General features: G+C 44.2%; 1 protein-coding gene across 2 annotated transcripts in view; it reads right to left on the minus strand.

The window, feature by feature from the left end:
- znf423 (zinc finger protein 423) overlaps positions 1 to 12635 on the minus strand; it is a 203660-nt gene that overhangs the window by 82207 nt on the left and 108818 nt on the right. For both annotated transcript variants that reach the window (XM_080437953.1, XM_080437954.1), the window contains 8 exons: positions 11586 to 11849; positions 10203 to 10469; positions 9648 to 9798; positions 8196 to 8759; positions 7384 to 7568; positions 6720 to 7141; positions 5713 to 5923; positions 2959 to 3043 (listed from right to left, as the gene is read on the minus strand). In XM_080437953.1, the coding sequence (XP_080294079.1) occupies positions 2959 to 3043; positions 5713 to 5923; positions 6720 to 7141; positions 7384 to 7568; positions 8196 to 8759; positions 9648 to 9798; positions 10203 to 10469; positions 11586 to 11849 (2149 nt within the window). The remainder of the gene's footprint in view (positions 1 to 2958; positions 3044 to 5712; positions 5924 to 6719; positions 7142 to 7383; positions 7569 to 8195; positions 8760 to 9647; positions 9799 to 10202; positions 10470 to 11585; positions 11850 to 12635) is intronic.

Here is a 12635-nt window from a genome sequence, read left to right on the forward strand (position 1 = left end):
AGCTTGTTCAGTATGCACCACCACTATGAAAGCAGATTGTGTCAAAGTATTTTAGCCCAAATGGTTGGATTCATTTGAGTAGCTATAAAATGTTTCACTGCGCTACATCTTGAGGAGATGTGAGACTAAAACCCCTTTCCCACTGGACAAAGCCCACAAACATCTGGCTTTTGTATTCAGTGGGAAAGGTTACAATCGGCATTCATTCCCGGGAAAATTACTGCAGTAGTCACTGGTATTTACGGGCTCCATCTCCAATCAGCAGTGATGGAAACATGACACCCAGGTAGACATGGTAGTAAGGCTGGGCAATATGGGACAAATTCAAATATCACAATATTTCTGACCAGACACACTGTTCACGTAACTTTCATGTCAACAAGGCACAAAAACTCAAACTGAAATGAAACAGATACACTGGTAATACAAGAATCTAAACCTGTGTGTCAATTAAACTCAAAGTTCAATCAACACTCCAGAGGTTACTGTCGGAAGTATCGCAAACACAGCTAGCTACAGTAGCGCCGTAGGTATGGCAAATGGAACAGCGTGCGCGTGCGTGTGTGTGTGTGTGTGTGTGTGTGTGTGTGTGTGTGTGTGTGTGTGTAATGAATGTAACCAAATGGACCTGTAACCCTCAGAGTCAAATGGATATATTAACACAGGATTTTACTGTGAAGCATTAGGGTGCATGTGCCTCGTTTGTGTGGGTGTGTGCGTGCGTGTATGTGTGCATGTGTGCGTATATGAGCTTATAGATTGGCTATTCTCACTATTTTTAAATAATAATAAAAAAGGAAACGTTTTGGAGATTTGGAGGTTTCCATCCAACAGCAACGATATCTTAATTTTCTCACCAACAGAATTATTGTCCATCAAGAGTCAAATGTCTGTGTGTGTATTCATCACATTCTGCGGGCAAATGCTTAAAAATAATCTGCTTCAATTTCATAATTAATCTCTGCTTGCTTTTCACACAATTAGCACGTTAATTAAGAGAGAAGGGGGGAGAGGGAGGGAGAGAGAGAGAGAGAGAGAGAGAGAGAGAGAGAGAGAGAGAGAGAGAGAGAGAGAGAGAGAGAGAGAGAGAGAGAGAGAATGATAAAGAGATGATGATATGTGGTCTTCTCCTGCTGTATGTTATAAGCCCACGATTATCTATCAGGATGAATATTGAGTCCAATGGCAAAATTCTCAGGATGGACAACATGGAAGGAATCAGTAGAGATGTGGATAGACCACGGGGAGGAGAGAGAGAGAGAGAGAGAGGCAGATTGAAGAAGGGGACTATTTAATAATCCAAAGGGGAGGTTAGGAAAATGGAAGAGACAGACAGGAATGAAAAAGAGAAACAGTAGGCAAAACAAAGTAGAAAGTAGTCTTTGTGTCCCTGACTCTCTCTGTCTGTGTGCATACATGCGTGCGTGCATGTGCGTGTGTTGTGCGTGGGTGCATGTGTGTGTGTGTGTGTGTGTGTGTGTGTGTGTGTGTGTGTGTGTGTGTGTTGTACCACGGGGGAGTGGAGTAAAACTTACTCCAGCTGTACTTGTGTTTCAACTCTCTCTCCAGTGTCTCCAGACATTACTAGACAACTCAGAGCAACACGCACACGCACACGCACACATACACGTACACAAAGCAGCCCACAGTACATCAGTGACTCTGGGATCACCTGTCAGGTCTGGCGAGGGGGCTGGGGGGTAGGGGGGGGGGGGGAATCGCCGCAGCGACAGGCGCTCATTCCCCAGAACGCCGCGCAGGTCTGCCTCGTTAATCTCCATGACGACAAGGTTGCTAAGGCAGCAAATTAGCACCGAGCAGAATAAAAACAGTCACGAGGGAAGCTCATAAAAGAACACAGACTCTCAAAACTACAGAGGAAGTTTTTAGTTAAACACCTAGACCACTCAGAACCCAAGCGCGCGCGCACGCACCGCACACACACACACACACACACACCATTTTATGTGGCCATTCACTGCAAAATTAATTGCCTGTGTTGGGACAAAAATGAACGGCTCTACAGTGACACTGGTTACATTTCAGGTCAGCCATGCAAGACAGAATGGATCTGACACAGAAACCACATTCTGATTAGGCACTAAATAAAATATTGTCAAAAATAATTATGGAATCATTATAACAATAATACCAACTTATTTTAAACTTCAGATATTCAAAAATATTAGATTTTTTTTTTATGTCCCAAAAATAGGGTCGAGTCAAGTGCTTGCCTTTGCCAAATGGAACAATTTAATTTCTATGGGTCACTGATAAACATAATAAACCTAAATGGATCTAGAATATCATGAGAGAGATGAGACTCATTAGAGAAAAGAAGACGAAAAGTCAATCTAGATTACATTGTCTTGTAATTCTTAACATAAACAATAATCGCACTCACAAGTAGTAGTCTTTAGTAGTCTTTTCAGCTTTAATGCAGCCTCAGCAGTATTACAGACACTAACGCGATTCGGCCCATTGGCCTTTGTCAGCATATCATGTACTGTATCATCTTGTAATTGTTAAACAATTTGAAGACTGTGTGTGTACTGTACCCCTCTTAAACAAACCCATTCTGAGTCTATTTTTCTGTGTCTGCTCTCAGAGGTGCAGCAAAGTGGTAAATGGCACAACAGCTGGCCAGGCCAACACACACGCACACACACGCACACACACACACACACGCACGCACACACACATATACAGTAGGTATCAGAAAAAGCTCTTCATCACCTCTCTGTCTCACACCTGCGTGCGTGAGCGTGCACATGTGTGTGTGTGTGTGTGTGTGTGTGTGTGTGTGTGTGTGTGTGTGTGTGTGTGTGTGTGTGTGTGTGTGTTTGCGTGAGGAAAGAATATGACAGCAGGAGACAAACTGTAGAGATACAGAATGTGTGCTTTACAACCAAGACACGCAAACACATACAGTTAGTAGAAGCTGTGAGGCTGACTTACCGATCATGTGATTGGCGACATGGATCTGGATTTCTCTTTCCGTCTCGAACGTCATTTGGCATTTAATACACTGGTAGGTCTTCTTCTGTATGTAGGAAACACACACACACACACACACACACACACACACACACACACACAGTCATCTTAAGGTTTGTTAGGCAGAATACCTGCAATACATGTATACCTAACACAGAAGGAACATGGGGAGTGGGGGGACACATGTATAATTTACATTATATAAATACAGAGAGAGAGAGAGAGATGGATACAAGTGGGGAAGACAGCAAGAGAGAGAGCAGGCTCCTCTTATCCATTCACGGCACATAGCAATTGCTCACACACACACACACACACACACACACACACACACACACACACACACACACACACACACACACACACACACACACACACACACACACACACACACACACACACACACACACACACACACACACACACACACACACACACACACACACACACACACACAGTGATCGCTCATGGACAAACATACAAAATACCACTAGCTCTCGGTCTTCAGCCTGCTAGACTGAACGTGCACAGACACACACATGCACGCACACACATACACACTTGTCTGGTTCGTGCTGTTAGACTAAGCAGAAACAAAGGTGCAGGTAAAGACACAGGGTCCCTTGAAACCTCCTCTGTCTCACACACACACACACACACACACACACACACACACAAGACAGACACGCGGCAGGTCCCGGGGAAGCTGACTGTCAATATCAAGTAGAGCGAACAGCTCCCACAATGCCTCAGAACGCCCCCGCCGCAGTACCCAGTGGGGCTCAGCACACACACACACGCACACATACACAAATGCAAGAACATAACGTATACGTGCACATTTTTTGCACGCTGGCAAACATGTGCCCATGTCCACATGTACATAGGGCTGGGCGATATGGTCAAAATCAAATATCACAATATTTTGACCAAATACATCAATATCAATATGTGACGATGATATGAATTTACTTAAAATTTTTGAAAAAAAATTAAAGAATAAAATAAGGCGTAAAGGAGGAGTTCACACAAAAGATTACTTATTTTCTATCCATTACACACCACATGAAGCACATGAATTCATGGATAGTTTTTTGTCACATCCCTAAGCCAATAATTTGATGACCTGGTCATCGGTCAATAGGAGACTCAGTAGGACGGAGACTCCGCCGGTCATGAAATTATTGGCTTAGGAATGTGACGAAAAAAGAAAAAAAAATCAAGGTTTTGGGTGTGTAATCGATAGAAAATAAGTACTTTTTTGAGTGAACTACACCTTTAAGTAATTAAAACCTATATATGCAAAATCCCACGTCAATACTGGAACAGATGAGCTACAAATGCAAGCTTGCTGTCTATTTTATGTTTTTAGACAATTAGAAACATGTTGGAATGCTTTCAAAGTCTTTATGATTGGGCATGTCTGGACACCTAATTTGCATTGGATTGGCTTCGGCTGCAGAAAGAACTACTGGGACATTCTTGTTCATGAGATCTGCAATGCTCTTGGTCCCCAGAAGTTACTGGCTTTGCCTCTCTTCTATGCGCCAACAGGATGTGATACTACATCACCCTTCCTTGGCCATGGGGGAAAAGTGCATAGGCAGCTTGGGAGGCAACACCAGATCTCACAAACACCCTGGTCACCCTCACCAGGCAAAAGATCTACTCTGATGTTGTCTATATGCAGCGACTGGAGCGTTTCTCTCTACGTCATGCTCAGACGAGCCCTCCATCAGCGTCTCCAGTCATTTAGATTCTCCAGTTCATTTGTGCTTTCCGCACCAGCATCTTTCTTTAGCACATCCACTTAGGCAGTGGTGGGACGTCCTTTTGATCGATGCCTATGTGTTGGTTCCCACAGTACAAACTTTTTGGTGGTGTTAATGGCAGTGACCAGCTACTCTCATCCTCCTGACTGCTATTTTCTCTGCATGGTTGTCATTAGCATATTCCTGATGTGGGGAAGGTACTGGGACTCCACAAGAGTAAGTAAGTAAAATGATATATCGTGCATTTATACAATGATTGTGCATTACATTCACCCATTCACACACACACATTCATACACCGATGGCGGAGGAAACCATGCAAGGCACCAACCTGCTCATCGGGAGCAATTAGGGGTTCAGCGTCTTGCTCAAGGACACTTCGACACTAACTCTGGGTGAGCCAGGAATCGAACTGGGCCGCACTACCTCCTGAGCCACTGCCGCCCCTAAGTGAGTTAGTATCAGCCAGAACACGAGAGTCTATCCCAATTTCAATGCGCTAGATAGACCCTTGGGAGATGTATTGCTGAGGTGGACCGCAACATCTACCACCAACTCCCAAAACTACTAACCACACAGCTTGCCAAACTCATGCATATGCTCTACTGGCTGTTATATGTATCAATAGGAATGTGCTGCACTCTATTGTTCAATTGTTTCATTAAAAATATATCTGTAAGACACACGTTTAGGTTGTTCCTACAGCTCTACACTCAACCTGGGTGATAATAATAAATGTTTTGTGGATAGTGGCCATATTGGTAATAAGCAAATTAGAGAGCTATAGATAGATTCAATCATAAATCTGAGCATTCCAATGTGTTTCTAATGCTCAGAAAACATGAAATAGACAGAAGTTTGCAAAAAGTGTCAAAAGTTAAATATAACTCATTTCTTTCAGTGCATTTATGTAGTCTTTGTCACTCCCTCCACCCCTCCTCACCTTAGGTGCAGGCGAGGCCTCTGCCTTCTTACTGCTGGTTTCAGGGCTGATCTCAGGGTGGTCTGTCTGGACATGTCCCTCCAGGTCCTCCACGCTCTCAAACTTCACCCCACACTCCGGACACCTCAGCCCAGTCACGGCCTTCTCTCCCTGGGCGTCCCCTGGCGTGACAGCCCTTCCTAGCTGGCTGGGGCTCTGACCATTGGTGCCCCTATATTGATTGATTGATTGATTGATTGAATAGGTGATTAAACTTGAATCCATTGCTTGCTAAATTGATTCCTAAGCCGTGTGTGTGTGTGTGTGTGTGTGTGTGTGTGTGTGTGCGCGTGCGTGCGTGTGTGCTAAAGATGGATTTCAAGTTTTGACAATATAAAGAGACAGTAAATTGATTATGACACAGAACAACGGTACAGATTATAAACTGAATTTAAACCCATCTCATTCAGAATGAAAACTGTGTAATTCATTTAAGACGATGATGCCAATGTTATTTCACTACTCCCCGTGGCCGTGACACACGTGTGTTAGGATACCAGACCAAGTGCGTCATTACGAGCCTCATTCACTAAGCTGTTTGTACATTTCCAACTGTCTTTGTGTGTAAAGTGTGGTGTATTTTGTACAATCTGAAGTGCGATTCACGAAAGGGAGTGTACAGCCTTGATTTGTGTGTATCACAGGTGTATGACCTAATTAATTTTGCATGAAGAATAAGACATTCTAATAACATATACGAAAGGTTTGAGCCATATAAGTCTTCCTCTGAGCAGACGTGGGTTTGAGTGTACGTCCGCCAAAATCCATGGACGCATTTCTTTTTGATGAATCAGACTCTGAATGTGGAATGGTGCGTAAGTAAATTATGTGCGAACCCGAGCTTAGTGAATGAGGCCCATTATCTTTACCAACACTGACTTACTCGGATTTGAATTCCACACATAGAAAGTGGCAATCATTCCCAGGTGTCCTACATTTGAAGCAGAAGAGATCAATTCCAATAGTACCTGCTCATGCAGATGGCACAGAGGCCGTAGGGCAGGCCGTTGACGTCCAACTTCACCAGCTCCCCTTTGTTCTTGAACTCCTTCAGACACAGGGCACACTTGTACGTCTTGTGCTGCTGCAGCTGGCCGTTGGGGGACGAAGAAGCCGAGCCGTTGCCACCTACTAGTCCATTCCCGGCTTGTCCACCACCAGTAGAACCCAGCGTAGAGCCCGTGGAGAGCTTCTGCATGTGGAAGGTGCCGTGGATCTTCAGCTCTAATGTGGAGGTGACGGTCTGCATGCAGACCACACAGCGGAAGCCCGTCAGGGAGTTGCGGAGGTCGGGGTGCATCTGGCAGTGTTCTATGAAGTCCTCCTCGCTCTGCAGGGGCATCTTACAAATCCGACATGTCCCCGTGTCCAGACTCTTACTGTGGGTCACCTGGAGGGGAGGAAAGAACATGTCACATCAGCTAAGCATTACTAGACCGGCCTACTCGCAAGTTGGAAATGCATGCCCCACCTGGTGTAATGTAATGTAATACCCTTTGTACCCATCTGTTGGTCTGTGTATATCATACTCAAGCTATATAAAGTGACACACTTTTCACATCCTCAATGTCCTGATAGCTCTGAAATCCTTTTTATAATTGCCACTGTAATGTGCTGCTACACAAACATTACCTTGTGCTCAGTGAGTGTCAGCAGAGAGGGGAAGCGCTCCCCACAGATGGGACACATGTAGTGTTTGGCCGGCCCGCGGTGCGTCTGAGCGTGCTCACGAAGCCCGTTCTCAGAGAAGAACGTTCTCGAACATACGTTGCACTTGTGGTTCCCCTTGATGAAGTCTGCCTTCTTCTTACGCGAACCTGGCGTTAAAGAGATAATCAGCAGCATGTTTAACGTACATAATCATCGTCATAGTAACCGCAGTAATCCTGATTATAATCACATAATAAACCCAGATGTTTTACAAGTTCGTTTCTTTACAAAAGCAACGTGGGGGTACAATCTGAGAAAGGCATTCTACATTGTCCGTTTGTTATTCAATTACAGGTAGAAGCAGACAAATCTATTTTTAAGTCAAGTAAATAACCATTTTAGAATCTATTCTTACCCACTTAAACCCTATAGAGTAGTATATAGCTAGCTATACAGTATAGACCGGGAAAGCATCTGTCATTTTAACCACTTTAACCATTATTTTATACTTTGGCTATTTTTGAAAAAACATGAAATTGTTTGCAAATCTTCAAATATATATTTTTTAAAGCGACTAAAATCTTTGCTTCTGGGGGGTCCCTGGAACAAAATATTTTGAGATGGGGGTCCACGGCCAAATACATATAATTTTGGGTGGTCCTCGACAGAACCACTGATATTTATAGCCAACATAAGTGTTTCAGAAAACTGTTAGGATTCAGAAGACATTTGTAGAACGGGCCTCAGGTCTTAATGGGTCAAGTAGTGCTGAATAATAAGGGAGCGGCGTTTACAAGCATCGTCGTCTCCAGGTCGGATGTTGTGGTCTCTGAGGCGGTGGTTCTGGAGCAGCGACTCCATGGTGTAGGCGGCTCCGCAGATGTCGCAGGCGTACATGGGCTCCGAATTGTCCAGCTCCTCCTCGCCACCGCTCGCCTCGTGGCTATTGACCGTGTCTCCTCCCTGACCGCCTCCTCCTCCCACGGCCCCGCCCTTCAGCAGCATGTTCTGGAGGTCGGCTTGCTCGGCGGCCGCCACCGTCGTTCTCTCCACCACGGCTCCGCCTCCCACCGCGTTTCCGCCGCCGCCTCCTCCTCCTCGTTTGGAGGCCGGCGGCACCCCGTTTGGCGTGCCGTTGTGGCTCCCTCCGCTCGCCGCTCCCCCGTTGCCGGTGATGATCCCTCCGTCGAAGATGCAGTGCTTCTCTCTCAGGTGCCTCTCCAGCAGGGTGAGGGCGTGGAAGGCCTTGCCGCAGAAGCGGCAGTTGAACTTCTTGCTGTGCGTGGTGATGTGGCACTGGAGCTCCACCTCCGTGCCAAACGTCTCCCCGCAGAAGATGCACTTCCTGGGCTTCAGGCCTGCATGGATGGACAGACAGGAGCTTAGGTTAGTACTATAGGCTTATCATTTCACTTCCATCAAAAACACTCAGGGGCTGTAGCTTTTGTTTCAACTATACATTCCTTGGTTCCTCTGCGACATGACGTGAATAATATGAGGATGCATGAAAAGCGTTTTTTTTTCTTTCTTCCATTTCATTAACCCATTGAGACCTGAGGCGATTCTTTAAAAAAATCTAAATCTCAACAGTTTTTTGAAAAAAATCTGGAAAATATTTTTTCACGATTTTTCAAAAATAGCAGATCTGCAAGCTCGTAGCGCGGCACTCGGTGCCGCGCTATGAGCTTGTAGATCTGCTATTTTTGAATAGCCCAAAGAAATCTTAAAATGAGACGCAGATGCGTCCCCGGTCTTAATGGGTTAAATTATAAAATGTATCTGGAGTCATAGGGTTTCTTCTGATCTGCAGCAATTTGCATTTCAATCACCCAAAGTTTCCTTCATTTAAAAGGATGGATACTTTTAAGTTTCAGACCAGTACCTTTTGAAAATGTACTAAAAATACTAACGGTGTGGTTCCCATGTGGATCTTAAAGTCTAATATCAAACAAATATATAAAACATGTGACGAGGTACTTATATGGCCTACTGGCAGTGTGTACAAAACATTTGGTGCTGATCAGTTCAGCAATTTGTGAGAATAGCTCTGGACAAAAATACTCTTATAGACGGCTAGTCACCTACAGAGCCATGGCGTAAACGTGTATATAAATACCATATACATACAGTATTTTTTATATACACACAGTACAGTATATGCACACATAAACATACAAACATCATGTGTCCCCTTTCTTCATCTTGACTGTCCCCTATGCCCACCTGGTCCTCTCAGTGTCCCTTACCTGCACCCAGATTCCCGGCCAGGATTGAGCTCTGGCCCAGGTGGTTGTGTTTGACGTGGATCTGGAGGTCCGTCTCCTTCCTGAAGTCCCAGGCACACGCTGTACAGCGGAACATCTTCTTCTCGTTGCTGTGCTTCACCGCCAAGTGAACCTGGACAACAACAGGGGAAGACGTCAGCAGCAAAATACTACATGATGAATATCTTAGAATGAATATATAAATATTGTGTTTCCTTCAAAGTTGTTTGTTGACTAGGATTCATACTGTTTCCTCTGATCTTGCACAATCTTGCATGTATCCAGAGCAACTCTGAATTAGCTCTGGATAAGAGAGATAAACGTGTGTTTGTTTCTTCTGGCCTTGGTGTGTTACGTCAGATTTTTGTACTTTTACTTTGGTAAGTACATTTTGATGCCAGTACTTTTGTACTTTCAGACAAGTAAAATTTTGAATACAGGACTTTTTCTTGTAACAGAGTATTCTCATATTGTGGTATTATTACTTACGCATAAGTAAACAAATCTGAGTACTTCTTCCGCCACTGTCCCACTCACCTGTATGGAGACCTTGGAGTCGAAGACCTCCTGGCACAGAGTGCAGTGGTACAACACGAAGGTGTGCATGTCCAGCAGGTGCTTCTGCAGGTCGTCCACGGAGGAGAACTGCTTGTCACAGCTCTCGCACACGTACTGCGTGGAGGTGGTGGTGTAGTGCACCGTCAGGTGCTGCAACAGTGCCTCCTGGGACTCAAAGTCCTCCTTGTTGCACTGCGGGCACGACTGCCGCCTCAGCAGCATCTCCAGGTGGGACTTGAGGTGGGCCTGGGGAGCGGGGGGGCGCAGCGGTTAATCTAACTAATCGATTTAATCGATTATAAAAGAAAGGATCGAAAATCTTATAAAGTAATGGATTCATAATCGATCCCTAATGTGGGCATGTCATTATAGGCAAAAAAATAAGGCAAAAACATTTACATTTTTGGGCGGTGAAACCGCCCCTATATGTGAGGTTTGGATAGTTGCACACCAAATCCTGCGCTGTGATTGGCCACAAATGTACCCCCCTAACCCTGCACCGTGATTGGCCAATCACAGTCTATTCAGGACTGTGATTGGCTAGGGAAACATGACACATGTGCATAGCCCTATAAATAGGACCATAACTTAAAAATAACCATAAATTTGTTTTTTTTTAAGTTATGGTTTCTTCCATCACTTCTTCCATCACTGTGATGACCACTGTGACCACACCGCCCACTTCACACTGGGTGTGATTTTTGGGCGGTGAAACCGCCCCTATATGTGAGGTTTGGATATTTGCACACCAAATCCTGCGCTGTGATTGGCCACAAATGTACCCCCCTAACCCTGCACCGTGATTGGCCAATCACAGTCTATTCAGGACTGTGATTGGCTAGGGAAACATGACACATGTGCATAGCCCTATAAATAGGACCATAACTTAAAAAAAACCATAAATGTGTTTTTTTTAAGTTATGGTTTCTTCCATCACTTCTTCCATCACTTCTTCCATCACTGTGATGACCACTGTGACCACACCGCCCACTTCACACTGGGTGTGATTTTTTTTTTTAAATAGCCGATCTAGAAAGCTCACAATACACGTTGAGCTTGTATATTTGCCATTTAAACTTTTTTAGCATGACGCTGTTGTGCAAGGACGAATAAAATAGCGCTTAAGTGGTAAATTCATTTGCTGATATATATTTAAATAAATATTCTATTCTATTCATGTAATGTAATATTTAATTAAGTTGTTTTGTTTGCTTCGTTTTGTAAAGTGACTTGGGGTGTCTTAACGCTATATAAATTGCATTTATTCTTCTTCTTATCATTCAATTAATCTAAAAAAGTAATTGATTGAATAATCACAAAGAAAACAACCGACAGTAAATGGGACAGGTGCAGCCCCTATACCTGGAAGCCCTCGAAGCTGCCGAAGCGCAGGTCACACTGGTTGCACGGGTAGTCGCCGTTGGCGGGGGTGGAGTCGCCGGCCAGCCTGTGGCGTTTCGGGGAGGAGATCTCCACGTCCGAGGAGGCGGGGCTGAGGTCGGCCACTTTGGCCGGCCGCTTGTTGTTGGCCAGCGGGATGTTCTTGTGGTTCTCCTTGATGTGCTTGGTCAGCTTGAGGAGCGAGCCGAAGATGGGCGAGTTGGTGCAGTAAGGACACGAGTACACCTGTACGGGAGCAAAAAAACGTAAGCACTATCATTAGAATCAAATACAGTTTAAAGGGTAAGACCACTTTAGTAGAGGTTGGGGTGTGTAGTTACCTTGCCATGATGTAACTCCAAAGGTGGGCAAGAAATCAAAAATAATTGCTCCATTGATTAGAAATTGATAATTCAAAATATGCTCCTCATTGACTTACATTGTACGGTAAAACAGCTCTCAAAGTCACTCTTTTAGCACATAAATGAACCCAAACATAGCTGATTCAGACAATATAGATAGAGCATCACCAAACCCAGTACTGTTTGTTTTTTAATAAAAATGTCAACTTCCTGTTGATTTTACTATTTGAAGATCTGGATCCGGATCCGCCGATCCAGTCCGGGTTTTCTAATTATAAAAAATGGCAAAATCAACAGGAAGTTGACATTTTTATAAAAAAAAAAAACAGTACTGGGTTTGGTGATGTTCTATATTGTCTGAATCAAACTTTGTTTGCGTTTGATTTTGTGCTAAAAGAGTGACTTTGAGAGCAGTTTTAGCGTACAATGTAAGTCAATGAGGAGCATATTTTGAATGATCAATTTCTAATCAATGGAGCAATTATTTTTGATTTCTTGCCCACCTTTGGAGTTACATCATGGCAAGGTAACTACACAACCCAAACCTCTACCAAAGTGGTCTTGCCCTTTAACATTCACAACTAGGAAAAAGAGCTACATGTTGTGTTGTCATCAGTTCTAATCAATTTCAAAATGAAAACTGGGGAGCTTAGATTCACAAAGAAGCTAG

This window comes from Gymnoscopelus braueri (assembly GCF_963280865.1).
Source record: "Gymnoscopelus braueri genome assembly, chromosome: 9".
Lineage (NCBI taxonomy): Eukaryota > Metazoa > Chordata > Actinopteri > Myctophiformes > Myctophidae > Gymnoscopelus > Gymnoscopelus braueri.